At 40.3% G+C, this 24581-nt stretch overlaps 1 protein-coding gene across 5 annotated transcripts in view; it reads right to left on the reverse strand.

The window, feature by feature from the left end:
- Positions 1-24581, reverse strand: part of PHF20 (PHD finger protein 20) — a 69833-nt gene that overhangs the window by 25130 nt on the left and 20122 nt on the right. For 3 of the 5 annotated variants that reach the window (XM_063349609.1, XM_063349608.1, XM_063349607.1), the window contains 8 exons: positions 24471-24555; positions 23648-23727; positions 21617-22004; positions 21107-21214; positions 19961-20137; positions 19024-19197; positions 9343-9621; positions 1238-1417 (listed from right to left, as the gene is read on the reverse strand). In XM_063349609.1, coding sequence (XP_063205679.1) covers positions 1238-1417; positions 9343-9621; positions 19024-19197; positions 19961-20137; positions 21107-21214; positions 21617-22004; positions 23648-23727; positions 24471-24555 — 1471 coding nt within the window. The remainder of the gene's footprint in view (positions 1-1237; positions 1418-9342; positions 9622-19023; positions 19198-19960; positions 20138-21106; positions 21215-21616; positions 22005-23647; positions 23728-24470; positions 24556-24581) is intronic. The other 2 variants (XM_063349610.1, XM_063349611.1) reach the window with 2 other exon arrangements.

Below are 24581 nucleotides of genomic sequence, written 5' to 3' on the forward strand. Positions count from 1 at the left end.
CTGCCTTATATAATCCTGAAAATTCATCACAACACAACTGCATTTTTAAAAAGGGGCAAAAACGTAAGACCACCTAAGCCCTCTCAACTTCCTTGGACAGCAGAGAGACTGATGAGGACCAAGTACTCGGTCACATCCTCCACCACCACCGTGGAAGTTTACACCACTCTCTGTGTGCCATACTCGCAAGTAAGAAACGTCCAACTGACTCAGCCCAACGAAGAGACACTAGCGGATCTCACTGAGACCTTCCGACAAGGGAAGGCAGCAAAGGATGGCCAAGAATAAACAGCGGTGGTAAGTTCTGACTGACTACTACGACCAACAGAACAATGTAGTGACAGGCAAGTAAGGTGATCTTCTCAAGACTATCTCCAGAACAAAGATCACACCCGGCGCAGACACAATAGCCTAAGCACAGATTTTTTTGCATTTTCCTCATCACCATGACTCAAGTTCTGACCACGTCCCCGAAGGGGAGTGGTGAGGTAGTAAATTGAGAGGTATGCTGGAAATCATTTATATATAAAAAATATTTAAATATATGTATTATTTTTATACGTGTGTGTATATACACATACAGGTACCCTGCCACTTGTATGGCTGTTATCCACGTGTACTATAGCAGATTCCAGTATAAACAGGGCTTACACTACACTACTGAACAAAGTCATGAAGTAAAGTTGTTGAGAGATGTCAGCAAGGAGTACTGACTACCAGAAGCAGTCAAATGCTACTAAAAAATAAAAACCACACAAAAGAAAAGACTAGGTCATCCTGCCCCCCCCCCCTTTTTTCTTTATTAAGTTTAGGTAGCTCAACAAGTTTAGGATTACTTAAAATACTTAATGCTTTGTACAACCAAGAGTTGAATAGAATTAAGACACATGTATCAAACAAGCAAAAAATAAGCAAGAATCCTTTCATGCCATTAAATACTTCAGTACTTTCCACATCCCCAAAATATTACACATTGGCTGGGAATAATAAACCCCAATGCATACAGCAAGAAAACTTGTAAAATTCCCTATACTGAATCTTCGTTTGAAACTACTGCAAAGAAGCAATGACAAAAACACCACTTACATTTTACACTGTACATTCATAAACAATTAAACTCTCTAAAAGAAGGTATGCAGAATACTTTCTACCAATATTATCAGTTCCGCACAAGGCTTAAAACTTTTCCAAGACTTTTTCAAGTTTAACTTTTTCATGTTAAACTAAAGAGGCGTACCATTTTCAACTTTTTTTTTTTCTTGAGGCTTCCGCAGTGATCTCGCTATGTGGTTCTTGGTTTGTTCTCTAACAGAATGTCGGTGACTATTTAATGCACTTACAGGAGCTGACGTTCTTCTCTTTTCTATTTTTTCATCTCTACATGGGGTACTCCTTAGGGCTATGTGTAGAGGACCATCTACAAAGAGAATAAAGATGAAGTCCAAACTTTAAATTCTTTCAAAATCTAAGTCTACTTCACCAGCAGCAGCTCTGGTAGTCCATGTGGAGCATTTCTGATCAGACACACTGATCAACTCACGAGTGGATCATGGAAAAGCTTTTAAACAGAACCTGATTTAAAGGCTAAAACCTGTAACGCTTTTGTTGGCTTGTTAGTTTTTGTGGGTTTTTTGGTTTTGTTTTTGGTTGTGTTTTTTTTTTTGTTTTGTTGGTTTTTTTCTTGCTCTATTCTTCCAGAAATACTGTGGCTTTGAAGAAAGATGCAAAGAAAAACAGTTCAGTTTGGCAGAGATACAGCTCAGGTAATCTTTATTGTTATTTCCTTTGAGAGAAAAGGGGTCCTGTTGATTTAATTAGAGGAACCACAGTCTGTTCTCAAAAGCGTGCTTTGTAATGAGGTATACAGAAGTGGCATAGAGAAGCCCTGCACACCTAAGGAAGGGAGCTTTTTAAATAGACACCACTGAAACACCAGGTTTTCAACTGAGAGTGAGATGCAAGAATTCAGGATCACTACCTAAAATTCACAGGAGTCATGAGATACAGACAGGGCTTCATCTGAGATTCCATTTACTATTTAAGTCAGGTCAAATAGTTCTCATCTTCCTAACTACAGCTAGCAACTCCTACTGAAAGACTCCTGGACATGGAAAAAGAGAGGTGAAGCTGATGAAAGCTACGGCTGCATGGCATGTAGGACAACCAGACTGAACGAGACAAGTACATCGCCATTTTGGAGTATGACATCAAGCACCTTGGTCAATGAGCCCCCATAGTCAAGGTGACAGCTTGCTGACTTTCATCAAGAACATCCAATTCTATCCTCAGAAGTGTCTAAAGTTCAGTGGACACAAAAGGCAACTTCCTTCTTGTCTGAAGACTTACATGCCAGCCAGATTGTCACTGGGAAACCTCTAACTAAGTGTTAGGTACTGTGAGTCATAAAATGACTGAAGACAGAAGGAAGACAGTCCAAAAGAGCTTAGGAGAAGAAATGGTATCAAGTACTCTGCCCTGACCAACATTTCAAGTTGAAGCTATAACAAGGCACATTAAGACATGTCATTATGGAGCTTTCAGAATCAAGTGTATTTCTTCAGGCAAACGAAGCTCCAAGATGCAGAAATCTGAAGGTGATGAGATGACTTTTTCCCTGGGCCTCTCACTTGGAAGTTGCATTAGAACTTAAAAAAAAAAAAATAAGAATAGGAGCCATTCGTAACTATTTCTGTAACCAAATGGTTATCCTCTAGTCACCCGCCACACAGTGCTTCACAGCCATGAGAGAAGAAAGAAATTACACCAAACCCCAAATTTCCACACAAGACTGTCTCAAAGGCACCTTTTGTCCAGTCAGGCAACTCACCGTTGCCTTTCCCTGGCCACTTCTATACCTCAAGAGCAGCAAGACTGTAGAAAGCAGCACGTTTTGCCCATGAAGAATTACCAAAACCAGAAGATACTCCTTGATAAGATACCACAGTATGTGTATGGCCTTCCATTTTCAACAGGACTAACTTCTCCTCTTGGAGGAATAACTATAAAGAGAGGTTTTTTGCTGGGTTTGGGTTTTTTGGGGGTGGGTGTGTTCTGGGTTTGTTTTTTTGGTGGTTTTTTTTTTTTTTAAATACAGGTCTGTTTTTGTAGGAATTCTTGCTAACAGAAATTGCTCATCTGAGGACTCCCACGATTAGCGGGTTGAACTAGACATCATCAGCTCATACAGACAGAACTTTTTCCCATGATACATGGTAGCTGAAAAATAAGATTGAGGTACTTCATAACCTGTTTGGGAACACTAGTGTCCTAAAAAACTTTCTGAAATGCAAGCCGTTTGTAGCAGTACAGAGTGAGAAGTCATATAAAACAAGCCTTTCTTGAACTTTCCCAATTGTCTACCTTCCTGCATTAAGCTGCAAAAATATTTACAGAACACCATCTCAGGGAACCCCAAAATTACAATAAAAAAAATCTATACAAACCAGACAACCTTCATTTAGGCGTCTTAACTTTTCCCACTCCCAGAAGCTCAACTCAACTTCATGAATTAACATTTGAAGAACCTTCAAGGCCACCTTGATCCCACCAGTCTTTCAAAGAGCACAAGGCATGTGACATTCCTGTGGGCTGAGATCTGTGTACCCAGACCCTTGCTGGAACAAAATCGTAGTCCATGTCCTTTTTTTTTTTTTTTGTTTTAGCTTTGCAACACTGAAGTTTAAGGAGATTTTTGCCAAGAATATGTCGTATCTTCTATGAGACATAAGGGTTAACACATCTCTGTAAGATTTTTCAGCCACCAGTTAACACCGTCTTGGGGGAGTTCAAGAGTACTCTATCATATGCTGGATGTATTTTTCTTCAAAAACTGACAAAAAATAGTCATCAAAAAATAACATGTTAAGTCTTGAAACACCGTTTGTTCCACTGACGGAACAGTTGAGAGGGTCTATAAGTCTTTGAGCACTCTGCAGGAGTTTAGACTAAATTTAATAAGGAGATTAAAAAAGTTGGAAAGCTATCCTAAACTTTTGGAAAAGTAACATTAAAATTTGCGCCATGAAGACACAAACTTGTAAGCCTTCCACATTTAGTGTTCTGTTTCTCCTCAATACAACATTTTCAAGTATAACTCAGACAGGCCGATTCATAAAATTACTCCCAAAAGAACAAAGAACAATTACTTACCATAACCAACCACAACCAAGAACTTGTATTTAGCCATGTGCCTGTAGAACTTGCACATTTGCCAAGGTCAGACTTTCTTCATTAGCACCACCTGCAGAGCTTTCATCCTCCTGACTCCCTTAGCCAACCTTCACTCTCCAGAAGGATTCCTACTCCTCTGCCTCCTCCCGATCACAGGAACTTCTGATTTGCAGTTTCAAGAAAAGCCAACACAGAGCACCCAAATACACCGCGTTTACATAGACAACACCCTCAACTTTTGTTAGTGCTATAACTACCTCCTCCTGCAAGTCACTCGTCCGTGTAAGCATTCTGCTGAGACAACCAGGCAACAAGACAACTGTAGTACAAGTCTCTAGCGAACAGCAGGACTATGCTCATAGAGAGTCCTATTGGGAAGTGCACAGGAGACTCCTATGCATTTCCTAAAGCTGTCTATGCAGGTCCCATGAGGACACCCACACCTGTCTTACAGGGATATCCTGAGGTGGAACACAGGTGGCAAAGCAGCTACAACTTCCACACGTTCCTGCTTACAACCAACTCACAAATCAAAACAGATATCAGTACGCTTTAATACCTTTATGATCCAGAATATCTTTGATCATCATGAGAATTACACGATTCTCTACAAATAGACCACAAAAGACCTCCTGGCATCCAGGGCAGTGAATAGCTGGAATTAAACACCAGCAGATTAATTTCTAGCTCAGATGATGCTAAATACCATTAAGACCAGCAGATACGTTCATAAAATACTGGAGTTGATGAGGTTTGTTGATTAACTGCCCACATCCTTCTTCCATAGAGTTCTTCAGACCTCCCTTCTCTAAGCCTGGGAAAAGTATCCTCTTCCATATAAAGAGCTGATCCAGAAGCAGTGAAGGATCTTAGGAACTAACAAATACAGACCTGAGAGATGAAACCACCTCAACCACGTAGAAACCACAAGGACGAGACCCCTTTTTTTCCTTTACATGTATTCCTGGCATCAAGACACTTACACATTAACGTGACACGCTGTAACTAACTCTGAGTAGGCAGAATTTTCTCATAATGGTGTCATGTACAAAAATTTAAACCTACTGACAAAATGCATACATCTTCAAGGTCTGAGGTGAGGTGCATCATCTGTGCAAGCGCTGAAGTCTGGCGCAAGTTGACTTTCAGATTCCAGAAAAATTGTTCACATGTTACAAAGGCATGAACTATATTTTGTTGAAATCTGTCCAAATGAAAAGATGTTACTAAAAAAATTAAAGCCACTAATTCAGAAAGACTCAAAGTCAAGAAAGAGACAGTTCAGATGTTCAAATTAGGAGTTGCAGGTACAAGAACGAAATGAAGCTATTCCACGTCTCTTGGAGTGGTCTAGGTCAGGAAACAACAAACTTGATTAAAAATAACCTTTTGCAGGCACTTCACATAAAATAACATGGACAGACAGATATATCTGAAAGAGAAAACTGTCACCTTGGAGGAAATGGTTTACAGGAAGTGTTTGTAGGGCACAACTCACAGTATGGGATGATGTACTCTAACAGTAAGCTAAGCGACTGTGCAGAGAAAGAGAAGGGACGACAAAGCAAAAGGCCTATCTTAAGGTTAATGCGCATGAACATGGAATGTGGCTCTACTCCTTTTTTATTACAGCAATCAGCAAGGAACTAACTGCCAAAAATTATTAACAGATACTACACCACGTTTAATTTTCAAATGATAAAATTTGATAGAACACCTCAATGTGAACTGTCAAAAACTCAAACAACTCTTTCCTGCAAGACAGACTTTGAGAAGCCATCTGCAGCCTGTGCTCAAAAAGCTTGTTTTAAGCTTATGCGTCCACATACGCTCGCGCAAGTCTCGATTCTCCTCTTTAACAGAAGGGCTGCAGGGGGCTTTATAATGCACCTGCAGGGACGCAGTGAAACCTGAGAACTGAGGGCAGAAACGCCCGCAGCTCCTACATTCCCACGGGACACAAGATCAACCGCCTTACTCTCTATAAAGACGATTCTTTTGGTAAAGACCAAATAGCGGCACTACTCATGGAGGTAAGTATTGTAACGTGGGGCTGGGGGAAAAGAACTGTTTCATCGTAATGACCTCGCAATATTTCATGATAATTTAAAGAGAAGTATTGCCTGAACGCATCCAGTAGCCATTTAAGTCTGTGTCATTCTGTCCAGAGTAGTAAGGCATATCTAAAATACAAGCGTAGGCAATGGTAGTTCCTTCCCCTCTGTTCAATGAAGAGTCGCTACAGAATTTAGAGAGAGATGTGTCAAATTTGACACTGCAAAGGTAAGATCCTTCTTAGGGAAAAGGGAGAGACAGGACAAATCAGTTCCACGTTAACCTTTCCAGCTCACTCAAGGTTTGAAGCCAATGCCAAGTGGCACGCTTTACATTTCAGATGTTGACATTTCAGAGAGTCTCCACTTCAGCGTGAAGTAATTATACTTAAATTGTTCCTTTCCTGCGTCCCGCAACACGCTCATTGAAGACCACTTACATCCATCTTCTTTTTTATGTGTTGAAATCCCAATTCTAAGGACTACAAAGAAAAGGTTTTGCCACTGTTCTGAATATTGCATAGTTTTCTAGAACTTTAGGGCACAATAAGTGTTTTCACTTTAAATCCAGCAAACAGTCGACCCCCACCATTTATGTATTTTACATTAATGTGTAGCAGAAACAGTAAACAGAAACAGTGAAGCCCCAGAACTCCAAAATACAACTTGTGAGATACGGACTTAAATATGGTAAAACTTCTAAAGCAACAGTATCTCCAAGCCTATGGAATAAGATGACTCATAATTTCTAAACTCTTATCTGTTAGAAATTGCCACCTTTTCTTAAGCACTAAACCCCATGTAATATAGTGAAGTATGAAAAAAAAAAGACATTTCTACCAAAAGGTAAAGTGATTTAAATATATTTACTTTGAACAGGAAAATTTTTGCTCACAAAGAATTGTAAAGATGAAAAGTAAACCCACCACATACCATACTTAAGTATTCAAAAGCCTTCACTCTCACTAAGCAGTACATCCTGAAAAGCCTTTTAAAAAGATGATATAAGAGCATTCAACAGACACAGAGAAAGTCGTGCTTAGCAGGCTGTCTTCATATACATGCCGTTAAGAACGGAAGAGACACTTGCAAAAAGACAGAAGAATAAAACACACAATGCAAGAGTATGAGCTCATAAACCCCATTAACTCTACTTCAGAATGTGTCGTACCCCCACAACAAAAATTAGAAGAATTAAGAACACATTGAGTTAAAAACCAAGTGGCACTCAGTATCAGATATATGATATCACTAATACATAATGACATTACTTTTCCTGATCAAGAAAAACCTTACTGTAGCTCCATCATAGCAGGCTTTGACAGCGAAGGTGACTTGAAAACTTTACGGTCTGCCTTCCACCTGGTGCACTGCTCAACAGCTGCCAGCACGAGCCAGGGGCTACCTGCAGGGAGACGCTACGAAGCGCATCACCGAAGCAATCCGGGTTAAAAGCAGCCATCCACAAATGGGGAATGAAAGGGGTGAGGGCTTAAAATGAGCAAATACGGTTACAGCTCAACATTAAAGGATTACCTGCCAAGCGCAGCCAATATGACGACATCAAACCAATTGTGTGCACTTGGGGGAAAGGATAAATGAAAGGGTCAAGCTCTTGAGTCACTAGTCCGTTCATTCAACACAGTCACAGGAAAACTTCTCAAACCGAAACAATTATGCAGTTACAAACAGCAGAATAGAAGGGTTTTTTTTAAGGAAAAGCACATGACAAGCAAGCAGCCTACTTTGATCACTGTGCAGCTGCTAGCAGCCATTCTTCACAAAGCGCCTGTCTCAGGTGTGTTTGTCAAGGCAGTATTTCGGTTTCTTTTAAGCTGCACGCAAAGTATAACACGCTGTCTTGGTTTGAGGCACATCCTAACGCATTTAAAGAAAAATCTTCCTCTATGTAATCAAATCTTACGCCTTTGCATCACTCAAAGTTACAGACGTATTTGAGGTATAGAAGTTTGCAGGAAGTAGCAGTATGTTAAGTTACACTTATCGTGTCAGGAACAGGCAGTAGCACCTCAAATGGAGAAACTCTGCCAGGCACATTAGGAAAAGCAGAGACGAAGCAAAGTAAGGCTAGATATATTCTGCCGTAGTGAGCTGCTGCTCACTGAACAACTTGCAAGACTTTGCAATTCTTAAACAAGTGTTAATGAAAGATCAAACACAAAGACAAAAAACCACCAGGGAATTCAGCAAAGAGAAAGCTGAATTTTATAAGACAGGCTCAATCAGAAGACAGAAGAGATGACAATTTTCAGGGACCTGCAGTACAAAGAGAAGCAGTCCACAAGAACAAAGTCTGGACAGGTTAGCAGCAACACCGCAGTTTGCAACTAGACCTAAACCGCCGCCCTGATGTATGCAAGACACTAAGAAGAAAGTGCTTCAGAGAACGAGACAGTGAAAGAGATGTTAATGGGATTCTGAAGGCTGCAAAGCTGTTATAACTTAAGCATTCATTTTTTCCCTAACCATTAAGTTTTCAGCCCTTTCCACTACCTATCAGTCACCTGAGGATATTTTTCAATTACAGCTGTAGCAATTGCATTTGTTAAATACCAGGACTTTTTTGCCCACAGGCCCAGCACTGAGAACAGTAAATACTGCAGCGATTGGTACGGGATTTCTAGCCAAGTACACTCTTGAAGTCAGACCATGAAGCGTAAAGACCAAGTAAGAAACAGGAGAGAATTGGAGTTACCCAGACTGTTTTCTTAACATAGAAAAGGACAAATGTCTTCAAACAATGCTATTTAGATATTTGTCAAGCCGGGGGAGGGGGGGGAAGTGGCAGAAACTCAGGGAACTGTAGTTTTGAAGAGCAGAGGTTTAATACTCAAGTGAGTTGTTACAAAGGGATCAGAGAAGCTGCACAGTCAGCTCATTACAGACCATGATCTGTATCTCTAGATGAGGGAGTTTGTTTTACAGAAGATAAAACCGAATAATGTTTACACATATTATGCTGCTTCTCCACAATGAAATCTGCTAAGATGGAGCCCTAAAGAGACTCCTTCAGCCCAACAGAAAATCGATTTCTGCTCTTGCCTGCTTCTCCTGCCTGCTGCTGCTTAAAAAAGGAAGAGATCAGCAACATACTTACACAGTAAACCAGCTGTGGTCCGTCCTCTTTTTGACCTTTCTTGATTAGCTTTTTCAGAAGCCAAAGAAGCTCTGGTTTGAATATTTCGTTTTACAGGGTTCTGCTGTGATTCTGCAGCCTTCTCCACTCCATGAAAGTATTTCATGTGATAATGCAATAACTTGGCTTTGCGGAAGGATTTTGAACAGTCCAAGAACTTGCATCTAAACTTGTGATCTTGATCAACAGTTGCAGCTTTTTTTGATGCAAGAAAGTTTGCTCTCCTACAAGGTTTTGTTACTGGAAGAACAAAACAGATAAATTCCCCCATGCATTTGCTATATTTATCAAATGGTTTCCTAAACTTAAAACAACAAAAAAGTTAAGAAACGGGCATGCATTCAAACATGTTAGCTATGAAATGCTAAAAATAAAATGTTAATGCTGTATCTGCCTTTAAGATTAATAGCTTTTAAGGGAAAACTCTGCCCTCTTAAAAATCGGTTGTTGACGCCGGTGCTTTTATGAATGAGTTACCAGAAAACAACGTTTTGCCTCCTTGAGTCCCTTGCCCAACCGCTAATATCACTGTATATAGTCCTACTACAGACGTAAGACTGAATTACAGAGAAGAGTGTGTACTTCCGTCAGAACACTGGATTATGGTCTATCAAGTATTGGTTTAATTGTTTATAACTGTTCACGTCTTTGGTGAATGCGCTTTCCAAAGAAAGCGGTTCTGCTTCTTTGCTTGTAATCACTCTGCTACCCGCTTGCTGGATGCCTTGTCCTACCACCCAAGCCCGATTACTTCCAAGGACAACGGAAGCAGTACGTCAGAACTACATTTTTCAAGTAAAATGGAAATTCATTTTGATTTTCAAGCAACAATGAAAGAATGAAATGAAGCAAGAGGAAAACTGCTTGCATCTGTTACAAAATTTCCCCTACGATCTGCAGTTAGTTTCTTAAAAAAAGCAAGGAAAGTCTTCAGACTCAAATGGAAAAACCATTTTAAGGCATCTGTTGCACTGCTGTGCAACCCAGGGCTATACCGAAACTTGGCCTAGTAAATTCCTCATTCTTCTTCCAGCATTTCAGAAACTTTCAATTCATGTTTTTGCTAAGAAATACACAAAAGAAATGTTTTGAACTAAAAGTAAATCAGATTACTGCCACTAGTATCTTTATCCAATACAACAGAGGAGAGGCAGAAATTTGGGAGCACACAGATCTAGAGAGATCCAGGCAACTGTCCATCACCAATACGCACACAGCGTCAAAAAATCCCTCACCAACTAGAGGACAATGGAAAGGTGTCATTTTTACAAAACAGCTTCCAGATATCATTTTTCCTTTTGCCTTTTTTTTTTTTTTCCAGTACTTAAATATTATTTCCACATTTACAAGTATTTTCAAACTTGGAGGATTCGGAAAGAAGAAACGTTTAAGCTAAGACCCAGACGTAGCAACAGTGAGGCCAAACTGAAGGTACGCAGCACATGACTAAAAACTAAGACATTATATTAGTAATAGCAGTTGAGAACAAGGAACACGAAAGGACTCAGAAACAGTACAAACAAGAAGTGCAGAAATAATTAGACTTTCCACAAGCGCACTTACGCAGGAATGCACCGAATGGGAGTGTGAAAGGGCGTGTGAACCCAGGACAGCTTGCTCAGAAGTTTTTAGCGTGTAGCATCACAAATGGTGTTACTGAGTCGCAAACATAAAGGTTATACCATAGCGAGGAAAAGCATCCCAGACAGCTGTATCTGAAGCACACTTAGTTTTTAAGTATTGCGTTATGACAAAGAAACTAAACTTGAAGTCAGTCATAGGAAAAAAACCAAGTAATGGTGCTCCGGAGGTTGATATACAGGGAAGGATTAAGTCATGTACACAGACTAGTTAAAGAATATTCAGTTAATTTTGGGAAGAAAACAGTAAAAACAAAGACTCTGCTTTTGGGCGTTTCAAAGGTAATGACAAGGAGAAAGAGAAAGGCATTTTGGCACAGCCGTATTAAGAACACGCTGACAGGGATGCTGCTTCAAGCAATTAATGGTAATAAGATTGCAACAGAGCCAGACAACTGGATCACACTTGCAGAATGACAAAGTTTGCCAATAACAAAAATCAAAGCATGCTGTACGCCATCAAAACTTACATTCATAAAGAAAGAAAAAATATTTAAGGAATAGTCAGTGAAGTGGCCTGTGTGTTTAGTGAAAGCAAGTACAGAAAGGTTCTCTTGACCGTAAAGCTAAAAACCAGCATTCAGGACAATAAAAGAGAACTTGTTTCTGTTTAATAACATGAAGATGGGAAAACTTAACTGCAGCAGCAGGAGGCAGTGGGGTCCAAAGATTTAGCCAAAAAACATTACAAACGTGACAAGGGAAGCTTATACCGTCACACAACTGTCACTATGAGGCCCTGCATTCAAGCTCAGAGCACTTCATTGAGACAGACAAACTCTGGAGAAGATACAGGGAATGGCTTCTAACTGATAACTACAAGTTAGAAGAGGAGCACAGGATCACATTAGCCAGAGTTTAGAAAGAGAGGTAAGAGGAAGGAAAGCAGACAAAAACACCCCAACAACTTACTGCAACACGCTAAAGGCATCTATCCAGAGGATTAAACACACAGACAATCTCACATAGTTTGAAACAAAGCTTAAATTATTACCATCACCACCCCATTTGGGGGCATTTTCCTTCTTCACAAGTCACACAACAGAACTCCCTGCCGCCAGGGCAGAGCAGGAAGCTGATGCCCAACCCCGCCAGCCAGGAGAGCCTCGGAGGAGCCGGTGCTCCCAGCTGAGTGCTCTGAAGCCCACTCATCACACCAACAGCTAGAGGGGAGAACTTCCATCCTTACACATACGTACAATTTTTGCTTACAATGCCCGGTACTAACACTGGTTTCTGTGGAGTGAAAGTTTTGCCGTAACAGCTTCAGATTTTCAGGCACTTGCCTTTCGAGAGGAGCTTGGTGGGTGTTTTCTCTGAGTACAGACGGAAGTTAGTGGCAGACGTACCACCTGCTACTTCTTCCATGTTTATAACCAAAATTAGAACTCCTCACCTGGCATTCAATTATCCATGACAATATTAAGCACAGAGACTCAAGGTCAAACAACAGCGTCTCCTTTAACTTTCACTACAGAGAAAAAACCATCCCTTCAGCATTCAGGTCAGCAACCTCCCTCACTCCCCATTGTGCTGTATTATCCAAGGCTCAAGCGATGACCGCGTTCAGCAGCAATTTTACACTAAAATGACACCATGTGAAGCTACCGAGTCCACAAGAGATTTTTCCCACCACCGCTACCAATTCTTTGTTTGAATTGACTCCTGCTGGGACAGGAACGTTTGGTAGCAGCACAGTATCTTGACCGAAGGTCTGCCATCCTGAGGCATCTTCTGAAAAACATTGGTAAGCTATCCCGGAAAGCCAACAGCGCATATAACACTTAGCATTTTCCCCCAGTTAAAGCTGGCCTTGCTGCAGTTTCTAGCCCTTAGATCTTCACACACAATTGCCTGTTAAACTGACGAGACTTCTGGGCTCAATTTCCTGTTCTCCACAGAAATATTAAGACCAAATTATTCCTTCACCTGTTGCTAAACTGGACACATGGATCCTGTCTAGAGCGTATGTTCTCTGGTGCTTCCATCTCTATCGTTTCCAAGATTATCTGTTACCATTAGCTCTCTAGAGCTGACACTTTTCACACTAGGCTAGCTTCCTCATTAGTGACCTATTTCTTTGGTCTTATTTCTTCTGAAATCTTGTGTAGTTTTTCTTAAGTTTACCAAAAGTGTTCCAGTTCACCATTTTAGCACCCAAACTACGTTTCTTTGCTTATTTTCAAAAGCCTCTGTCTTTCGACATCTTAGCTGTGCAGCAAAGAACACCTCGTGTAATTTGCTCTTCTCCAACTCCTTTAGGTGAGGACAGCACCCAAGCGCTTCCAGTGCGCCCAGAATCCACTCACGCAGATGCCCGATATAATAAATTGGTGTAAGATATCAATAATCACAGATCATTATATATTTACAAAGTTCTGATTTTTTTGACCCAAAACATTGACAGTGCAAGAACTACTCAAGGCGGTATCTGATATGATCCTCCACTCCCCATTTTCTCCCTGTGTTGGCGCTAAATTTGTAACATAAACCAGGGAAGTCTGTACGGTACAAAAAGCTCTTAAGCGTGCAGTGTCCTCCTGTGCGAACCGCGGCATACCTTGAGAGGGGGCTAGCAGCTGGGGGGGGTAAAGGCTTTACCCGCACCTTGAGGTGTAACAGAAACACCCACGTCCAGATTGTGGCGCCTCGCTGTAAGAAACTTTCGTAAGTGAGCAAAGCAGGACGGACTTCTTTACATACTATATTGTTAGGCTTAAAATGACAACTGTTACACTACCTTGAAGGAATCAAAGCCTACCTAGGTAAGCTGCAGGACACACAGCTGCTCTCTCAAACTGGATGCAAAGATATTATGCTTCTCCTTAACTGAAACCCAGAGCTAAAAGTGACAAAATTAGAAAAACGTGTGGTAAGTATAAGGCAAATGGAATCCCTGATGCATGTCTATGCAAATAAAGACATAATCTTTATAGAGTTCTGGGAAATACGAACGTGACAGAAGATCTGTACAAAGCAAAGGCAGCTCACTTTTAAAAGTCAAATCAGTTTTTAAGAACAAAGCCACAGGAACAGCTTCTAAGCCTGCTTTCAGATATATGAAACAGAACTTTAACTGGCTGCAAATATCTGCCAATAGACTGTAATTTTTTTTTTTTTTGGAAAGACAACTTGATTTAGCTAAATCCTAATCACCAATTCTGGTCCCTAAACATTAGAGGAGCCAAAAAACCATCAGAATGGGATTTTTATCCTTTAGTACACATAATTAATCAGAATTTTGTTGAAAACTTTTAAAAAGGAACTTAAGTTTTGACAAGGAATGTTATATTGCCCTTTCAGAACATATTACAGACATACACATTTTAAAACATAACAAGCGTATAAGCACCCCAAATTGTATTTGCTGTTACAAATGTCTGCAACTACTATAAATCTTGAATCACGTACCAGCCAGTGACTGGGAAAACACTCTTTAAAAAGAATGTTTTTGTCCTTAAAAATTCCTGATATTCAAATGCTATAAAAGTAATTTTCTTCCTATACATCATGCAAGTTAAAACGAGTACTACCAGGGTGCATCACTCACCCATGTCAAAACAACACTAACACAACACACGGAAGAAAGTGAAAGTTACTAGTTTTATTACGGTTTTTAGTATTTTCCTACAGGAAGAGGATAAATTCCTATCAAGTGACTAGAATTAAAGCCTAGAGACAAATTTAAAAAGTTAGTACTGGGTTCTAATGCTGTACTTACTGTAGCAGTTATCTTTGACCTTAGCTTCCATGTCTTACGTTGTGGGAATCTTGTACAGAAAAAAATACCCCTTTTTTCCCCACCTGCACCACCTGTTCTGACAAAATACTCCTCCCCTATCCAAACCCCAAAGCTCTTTAATAACTGCAGCAGCCTGAGAATGTAACTGCTTGACATACAGTTAACATTATTTGGAGAGACTGTATCTGTTCCCTTGATAATTCCCCACAGAATAAGCGAACTCAGCTTTCAGACTCCAACCCCAGTTATTTTCAGGACAGCATGCTCAGACTCTTCAACACGACCCTGCCCCCAGGAGCAGGAAGCCGCTGGGGATTTTCCGAGGCATTTTCAGACGCACGCGGCCGTGCACCCAGGCAGTACCAGGTGGAAGCCTGAGCCTCACCACTCCCCATCCCCAGCTCCTCTGTGGCGAGTGTAGGGGCACGGTCCCACCAGCAAGACAGAAGCACGTACAGAAAAACACAGATCCACTTTTAACTTAGAAGATTTATCCACGACAGGGATCTATGGACTCTCAAACTCTGGTATCAACAAACCACTCATTCGTAACATTTTTAATGTTGGTCAAGCATGGAAGCATAGATTTTTGTACTTGGACTTCAGGTGATGGCATTTACTCAAAAAGACCCTGTACAGTTCGTACTCCCCCTCTTTAAGCGTTTTCTGCAATAAAAACACCTGTTTGCCACAGCCAGGTGTCCACCCAGGTGCACGTCTGGCATTTCTAATGTTAAATGAGATGGCTTTAATTAAATGAGAAGTGTGGATTTTCAGACACAGTCACAGTGCTGAGCTGTCAGAATTCAATATGAGCGCATATTCCTGAATTTACTTACGTCCTCAGCTCACTGAGTGCTGGCAGAAGTACCAGTGTCAAGAGCACACAAGTTATACCAGAGGTTCTGGGTAGACAAGGGAACCAAGCCCTGTTCCTCCAGCTTCACTGCTTGTATCCAACCAAGCGAGCTCAGGAGAAGGACACGTCCTGCGCGTCACATCAGTGTGACTGACACCACACATGTGCGTATCACCCATTCAGCTGAAATTCTCCCCCCACTTTAAGCCCAAATTACAAGTGCTCAGCAATATATTCATTAGGAAGTCAGAGGGAAGTGGTAATAATGGCAATAGAGAACACAGTTGTTTGAACTCTTGATGGTTCAGTCGCACGCCAGCGCCATACTGGTGTCCTGCCCCATCTACCTGCCACCAAAATTATGCTCCCTAAATGCTGGGAAAGCAGAACTGAAAAACACTACCTTATAAATTTCAAATGTACAAGTGAATTCCTCTCCCTGCTTCCTTAAAAAACACAGCATTTCACTCCAACATATATTATACAAGTTCAAGGGGATAAAGCAAGGCAATTATAAACTATATCTGCAATCTCAAGCAGAACCTAAGTATGCAGCAAGTAGAAGAAAAAAAAAATCTGCTGGTATTTTAGTTTAGCTTAAATCTGTCAATCATTTCCCTAAAGTTTTTTCATGGAAGGAGAAGAGATTTCCCCATGAGCAACAAATAAACAGAGAAGTAACATTTTTACACAACCAAGCCCATTTTGTCTATTTGTTCTTTCACAGTCCCTAGAAGTGATTTGTTTGCTGTAACCCCTAATGCGTGCTGCTGAGTATGTACCAGCTCTCACTGCATTATAGCCCTGAACTCAGATCCCCAAACTTCTCCCCCCCCATACTGTTAGTACAGCGTGTTCCTTCAAAAAGCCAAGATTTACCTCTCCAAATTCTCAGACCTTAGCAAAGTTGTGGTTTGTCGATCTAGTTCAGCGAGTACGCCCCCAAAAGATTACACAAAAAAAAATAAGTGTAATCTTAAGAATGCTACACTTGAAACAAGGTTTGCAGGAATTTACAAAATAAAAGGCTAAATGGTTGTCAGCTAAACCACATACTTTAGGAAATGCCGTAAGTTTATCATGCAAGACCACTGTAGTTAAAAAGCATTTTATCGCACTGTTGCCCTACATGAAGCATGTAACAAGGTGGCTGTATCCACTCTGGTGGAAAGCTCCGCCATACCTTCTATTAACAGTTTGTCACAGGCTGAAAAGTGAGTCTTTTCAGACACGCTAAAAACTCTTTCAGTTTTCAGAACTGCTACAACCTGCCGTATCTCTCAGAAGAGCTGTCTCTAAGGTACAAACCCCGCACGCTTCACCTCAGAGTACCCGAGTTCACTGTACCCGTCTGGAGCCATGCCTGTACCTGCACACCTTCTCACCTGCCTGAGACTACAATGGCAATAGCCACCACTCTTTCTGCTGGGCTGAAGCACAAGATTCCAACAGGATCAAGAAGCATCACCGCTTTTTAACATTTCTCTGCACTCCCAATGACTCGAGCGTCTGCAGTCGTTCTATAAAGAACTTCACAGACATTTTCCAGAGATCCAATGAAAGAGGAAAAAGAAAATGAATGCCCCTTCGCTGCTGCAGCAGGCAGCCCCTCCTGCCATCCGCCAAAGTTACTCCAGGGTTAAAATTTGCCAACAGGACACGCTTGTTCATCTTAACAAAATTACATTCAAGAATGCCTATTCAGTTTCAAAGGCACCTTCCAGGAGAGGAACTTCAAATTCTAAACAAAAGAGCTACAACGCACAGCACGACCTGCTAACGTTGCTGGTGCTGCAAACTTCTGGGAGACAGGCTACCAGTTTAGCTCACCTGGACAGACGACTATTACCGTAGTACCTGACAGGCGCTCGTGAGGAACTTCACCGGTTGCCAGCACATGAATTTAAGGAAACCAGTGATGCTACTCTGCAATTACTCAGAGGAAGTACTGAACTTAAACATTAAATCGGACATTAAATTGGTTCTACCTGCTACAAGACAGTAGCAACAAATTTATAGCTGCTGGAAAGAGCAACACTCTTTACATCCCTCCTTGCTTCAGAGATTTGCAGGCAGGCTGTCAACAGCTCGTGTACTCAGAGCTCATACAGAGAGTAATGACGTTTCCTTGGTATCACAGAGATTAGTGTTCTGTCCAGGCACAGCAACCGAACAGCTGTTTTGCCTTCATGAGCCAAACCAAGCTACAACCCATCAGGTAAAAAAAAAAAGTTAAACCCAGAAGTACTTTACAAACTGAAAAGGACACAGCAGCCTGACTAGCAAAAAATTTGCAGCCGCTCCGTATGTTCTGAACTCACTGCCAGAAAGCAGGGAAGGGAAGACATGACCCCAACACACATCAATTTAAAAGACGCTGGATGTACCATAGTTAGAGTACAGGTGGACATATCATCAGCCTGGTTAGGAAGGAAGGCAAGACCAAAGAAGCTCTAGTTTTTAAAATAGTAAAAGACCATTTACACATCAAACCTGAGCAAAGAAAAACAGGTAAATTCCTTCCTGCACTGAAGGTGCACATCTGTGGCAAAGGGAGAGGACATTTCATTTGTACAGTTACACGAGAGTGGGTGAAAGAGGACACATGCGAGGAGGAGGGTAAATTTGGAATAATCAACAAACAGGATGAAAGCTAGCACGTACAGATTACTCTAGCAATGCTCAGCACCTGTAGATCCCTCTAAATGCTCTGTTCCACCGAAAATTAAGCTCATTTGATAAGAGCATAAACTAGGGAATTTGTAGTTCAAGTTTCTCCAGTTAGCTGCAGATACGAGTATTAAAATTACAACAAACAATCACAGGACAGCACTACGTTTTGGCATAGTCTACTATCTGTATAGGAAATTTTAATTTGAAAAAGAGAAAATAGAATATATACATTAAGATAGACACTGAAATGTTTTGACTACTTCATAAACTTGCACTAACACCTCTAAATAGTCAAGGGCTTAAGCTTAACAGAAGCCAAAACATAAGGATACAGAAATGCACGGTCAGGATTCTCAAACATCAGTGCTAACACATACCCGGAGCACAGAAATGAGAAAAGAACCTGATCTTTTAAAGTGTTAGTCCAAATTAATCCAGAGTTACAAACATTAAATTATAAACTGCACTTGTTAATTTCACCATTCATGTGCTAAAAATATTACGCATCCAGTCATTTAAAAATAATTATTTCAACTTTAGGGAAGATTGCTGTCAAAGCATGAGATCAAAACTGAGTCCATGAGGAATAAAAATATGCATTTTCCCCCCATGCTTAACACCGCAAGAACGCACAATTTTTGTTAGTGACACTCATACAAGCACGACACACCTGGCATCAGTTGCCTTAAGAAATGTATCAAAATTAAGTATTAAATCAAATTTTGAACCTGTAGCAGCAGAAGGTTCTTGAGTTCTGACAGTAACAGAGAAAGACTCAGTGTCTTCAAATTTTTCTTCCTGTAAACTGGCATCCGTACTGAGTGATGTGCTATGTGATGTGTTCCCAGGAGATCCTTGTTCACTGAAACTTTGGTCGGATTCAACAGGAATTTCTAACTGGACTAGAATGGAGAAAAAATAATTTTCACTGAGTGAAATGCACACAAAAGCATATTGCAGAACAGCAATACGTGCATTTACCACATTACAGCGGAGACAAATACCCATCCACGTCCAGATTGCTTGCTGCTGTATTAACACAAAGCGTAATTTTTACAACACAGCTACTTGTATCAACCCTCTACATTTAGAGCTGCTTAGAAACACACGGGCTGCTAACTCTTTATAGCCTAAAATGGGACAGGTCTTTTCAACCTATTATCAGAGCTCCCCATTAAAGGGAAACGCAGTGAACAGGGCAGAAGAAGGGAGCATTACCTCCACACAGACTAAGAATAAAAGCATCCCATTTGGTGGTTTTAGCGTTCAACAAGAGGATTAAACCGTAATCTTAGCATTTGGGTTACTTCTTCAATCTAAAAGTGTTAAAAGAAAGCCAACCACAACATTTCCTTTAAGTTATTTTACAACCTATGGAGCTCTCCTTTTGCAGGGCCAGTTACCCCTCTACTGGAGAAGCTCCCACCACACAAGGGAAATGCTAGGGTTACTCATCAGGAGGGAGAGGGAATCAAAAGCAAAAGCCAATCGCGGCAGCAGAGAGAGACACAACCTTCCCAAGAGTTTTCTCTGCACTGCTGATGGAATCAGGTTTTAATTGCAGATATAGAGCCTGCAGGTTACGGAAGTGAAAATACAGCACTTTCAACAACTAGATGACTGCCAGGCCACCACAAATCCAGAGTATACCAGGAAGCTGCTTACCCTTCTCAGATTCCTTTTGGTTAGATACTGCATCTTTCAAAGGCTGAACTTCCGCTGAAGCTGTGACGTGATCTGTATTTAAAATCTCATGGCTAATACTAGACGAGAGTCTTGAAGATCGCCTCCTGATCTGGTCTCTTTCAGGGTTATCTGAAGAGTTCTTCAATTTTTCCTGAGCTGGAACAGACAAGTTCAATGGCACCATGCAGCTACAGGATTACTAAAATAGCTCACAAGCAAACTTTAAAGATCTCCTCTTCCAGTGACAATTTGAAAGTGTGGGGTTTTTTTAAGGACTGAGGTTAGTAACAAAAGCTGGTGATTAGACCTCTCTGTAAAAGCTACAGTCATATAAACAGCTATAAATAAGCATAAAAATAGAGCAAAAGCCCATTTTATAGGTGTCTCAACTTTTTCTTTTAGTAACAGATTTGAAGTAAGAATACAGATCAGCATCTCACCGGTGAACCTTTGCTTTAAGCAGCAGCTGTCCCACAGACATAAGTAATACCTGACACTAGATCAGACAATTCATACACACAAACAACGTGGACCCTAAGCTGGATAACATATGTGCACTGAAGCTTTAAGACTTTGTGGTCCTAAGGAAGGGGAAGACAGCCCTTTTCAGATCTTCATCTCCTTGTTCATGGTACTACTATAGAAAATATAATTTTCTTTCCTCATCACCACACTCAACTTCAACATCACTACACAGTATACCAAGATAAAGCAGAAGCTAGACTACAGCGACATGAATATTTACCTAGTATTAAAGTTTCTTGGCTAAGCAACGTGGTAAATCCTCCATCTAGTAACTAAGACGTTTCTACAACTAGAAAAAGGCTTTTATAACCTTCTATGTATTGGAAGCAATATAATCACTGCTGCCCCTATCTGTATGAATGTCTGCATCAAGACTTACATCTCCTTTATCCAAATCCAGCTTCCAAGATTTAGGAGGGATTTCAGCATGATGCTGCTACACACGAATGGCTGATTTAAGAAAAACAGCTGCTGCATTTCAGCCATTTCATGTACCACAGTTCAAGGTTAATAAGACAGACCTTTCCCCCCCCCCCCACTTAAGCTTCAAGAACTTATATTTACAAATACTGTGACAGTTGAATAGCAAAAAATACTCACACAAGTTTTTTTCAATCCTGGGACGCTTTGATGGAACTTCGCCTCCTTTAGGTATTTTCCGACGTCTTAACTCCAAAGTTATGGGCTGCAGCGTCTGAGAACTTGGCTCTACATATTTTGATAGAGAGCAAGAAGTGACTGGATATGAAGCTGCAAAAAACTCTTTAAAACTTAATTCCCAAGCCTCACAACTTAAAATATTGGACTTGCATAAATACAGTTTCATCTGGCTTTCTCAAGTCTACACATCAGCATTTAATCCTACTACAGACATGTTTTATAATATATAAAGATTACTTGCCTAAATCTAACCTATGACCAAACCACTGAAGCTCCAAACCTAACTAACAAGTATGCTCTCAGCTGTCCTAACCAAAAGATGAGTTTAAAATTTTTTCAAAGTTTCTAGAGACTTAGGCTGTGAAAGAGCAAGACTCTTCTCTTCAGTCCTTCAGGTACGTTTAGAAGGGTTCTGATACATGGCCTAAACATTTAAGCTTAGCTACATACCCGTTGGAGGTGTTATTGGCGGTCTCCCACGTTTTCGTTTAGTTTCTTTTGTGTTTTCCTGTTGACTCTTTACATTGTCATTCTCAGGCTTCTTCTCAATTTGTGTATCTACTGAATATTCCATATCATTCTCTGATATATTCTCTTTATCTTCTTTTCCATTCTTAGATATATTCTTTTCCGAGACCTTGCCTTTTTCTGAGATGACTATCAATTTTCCTTCTTTATCAGGTTGCTTAACTCTTTTCTCAGTCTTTAATGTCTTTTCATCCTTGTCTTTCTTTGCATTACCTGTTGCTTTCCTCTGTTCTTTAAATTTCTCCTGCTTTTCAGGAGATGACGGAATTTCATTACCTCTTTCCTTAGGCTTAGCATTACCCACAATATTCTAGAATAAAGAGAATGACAAATGAAAATTAACTTATTGCAATCTCAGAGTCCTCCCCCACCTTTGTATTTAGCAGACTTGCATCCTTATCCGATTTTTCAAAGGCTAAAAAAAAGCATATATAGCATATATATAAAACATGTATCTGTGTGTGCAGCCCACAGATTAAAAATTAGAGGCACTTGAACTGTTCAAGGACCTACGCGGCTTCAGCAGAACAGTACAAGAGATTCACTCTTCTCACACCTCCATGGCATAAGAGATTTGCGTTTCTTCATTCTCATGTGCAGGTGAGGTGGATTCTAGCTTGCACAGCACTACTTAAAGCCTACTTGGGACACTGAAGAAAGAGCGGGAGTCAAGAGCACAGAAAAGCGCAGAGAGCTCAATCACGTGGATACAAAAACTCTTCTCACAAAAGTGTCTCATTCAAAGCAGACCAGTATTTAGCTTATAACTATCACCGCTACTGAAACATGCTAAGTAAAGTCACCTAAAGCAATTGCAATCACCGACTGGATCAGGCAACACATGATACTAAAATGTACATATTTATATTTAATAACAAAACTTTAAAGTTTTTCTGTCTGTAACTGTGTTCAGCATGAGAGGACATGAAAATCCTTAGTTGTCCCTGGCCAACAAGCTACTGATAAAATATTCAGCCATAATCTCATTTCCCCGCAGTTCTCAGATAACACCACCAAACCGGGAAGAACACCCCTCTATCAACAGGTCACTGCTACTCAGTGTCCTCTCTGTTTTGTGATCAGGTTTCACACTAACACCACCGGGGGGAGACAGCAATTTTGATTTTTTCCCATTCCAATGATCCTGCTACAGGCTGTCACAGAACTTCGCTGGTCCGATGAACAGAAACCTTCTAACTTTGCACCTGGATTAATAAATTATAGTTGGTCGTGTGTCAACACTGCCTTTAGTTGAACTAACTTCCCTCTTCTTGTTGACTAATAACTTCTTCCTTCTCACCATGCGCACGACAAATTTTTTTTTTTTTTTTTTTTTTTTTTTTTTTTTTTTAACTGGCTCACTACTACTTTCCATCACGAGCTGAACCCACAGCACTGAGCAGGTGAAGGGTTGGTAGAACAGCCAAACCATAGAAGCAAAACATGGATTAGTAAAAAGGCTATCTTCTCAAAGTTATGAGGTGAAAGATTACTAGACCACTTCCTTAAAAGGCTCAAGACAATCAAGCAGTTACTTTGGGAAAGAACAGTTTCCATCCACTCCATGGTCCCCATCCCTTAATTTTTAAGAGGCATGTATTTAAACTAATGTCAAACAGCTGAAACAACCAAAGTGTGTTTCAATGACCTACCACTCACTAGCTGTAGTATGTACATTCTGAATCTTCCAATGATTTTTAGAAACATCTTCCATTTATATGCCTATGACTTCTTTAGTTCAAGAGGTGCATTCATGAAAATATCAGCCTGACAGCTTTGCAAATCATACCATAAATATAGGCATGACCTTTTCATTTTAACAGATTTTATTTCAGATGTGTGGTATGTTAGCAATAGAGATGTTTCATTCATTTCATATTTTATAACTCATCAAATCTAGCCACCTGAACTGTTGATTTTAGAGCACGCTAGTAGCACGAACACAATCCTTACCTGATCTTTGGAAAAAGCTTTGACATGAATGTTTTTGACAGTCTGAACTACACCATCATAAAATTTCACAGTGTACGTACCTAAAATTTGAAAATAAAGCAGAAGAGTTTAAAGATCAGAAGTTATTTAACAGAGCATTTGCTAAGAGCTCCAATACTCCAGCTGTATATTTAGCTCTAGATAAAAGCTGCCTTATCTGCACTGTTAGAAAATTCAACAGCAGAGGTCTTACCACAGGCCAGGTAAGGGAGAAACAGTGAAGTTATCAAAAATAATTACGGTAAGCATAAAAGTGCATGTCTAAGCTTAGAACTGCTCCTCACTTTCCTCACAAAACCCAGAAATATTTTTGGTGAAATACTCCACAGACGTTTTCTCCTTGACCTTACAACATGTAGTCAGTCTGAAGAAATCACAGCACGAGAACCAGTCCTTCGCAATTCCTTACTGATACTCAAAGAGGAGAGGCATGTCTGTGCTTTTTTTTTTCCCCCCATTTGTAAAACATTTTTGCAGCTCTGACACTAGTTTTACTGCAGTTACAGACATCTCTTGATGACAAACTTAAGAAGAAACCATTTTTCCCAAACATATACTTCAAGCAATTATTGACTGGGTATCTCAGCATAAAGTTCTTTTATCTCATGAAAAGGCTAAGAGGTTCGGTTAAAAAAAGTTGACAGCAGACTAAAACACAATTCAAAATAAAGCTTTTCACAGATGTTTTGTTTGCTGTACTAGCTCTTCACCTAAGCAAAAAGGTTAGAATACAATTAAAAATGCATTATTAACAAGAACAACAAAACCAAAAGTGACTCCTTACCATCTTTGTTAACAGAAGTAACTTTGGCTGGATAGAAGCGACAATCAGACCAGCACGCCAATACCTGATCATTTATATGAAATCCCTACAAGAGAGTAGTTAAAAGTGTTT

Source organism: Chroicocephalus ridibundus, chromosome 12 (assembly GCF_963924245.1).
Source record: "Chroicocephalus ridibundus chromosome 12, bChrRid1.1, whole genome shotgun sequence".
NCBI lineage: Eukaryota > Metazoa > Chordata > Aves > Charadriiformes > Laridae > Chroicocephalus > Chroicocephalus ridibundus.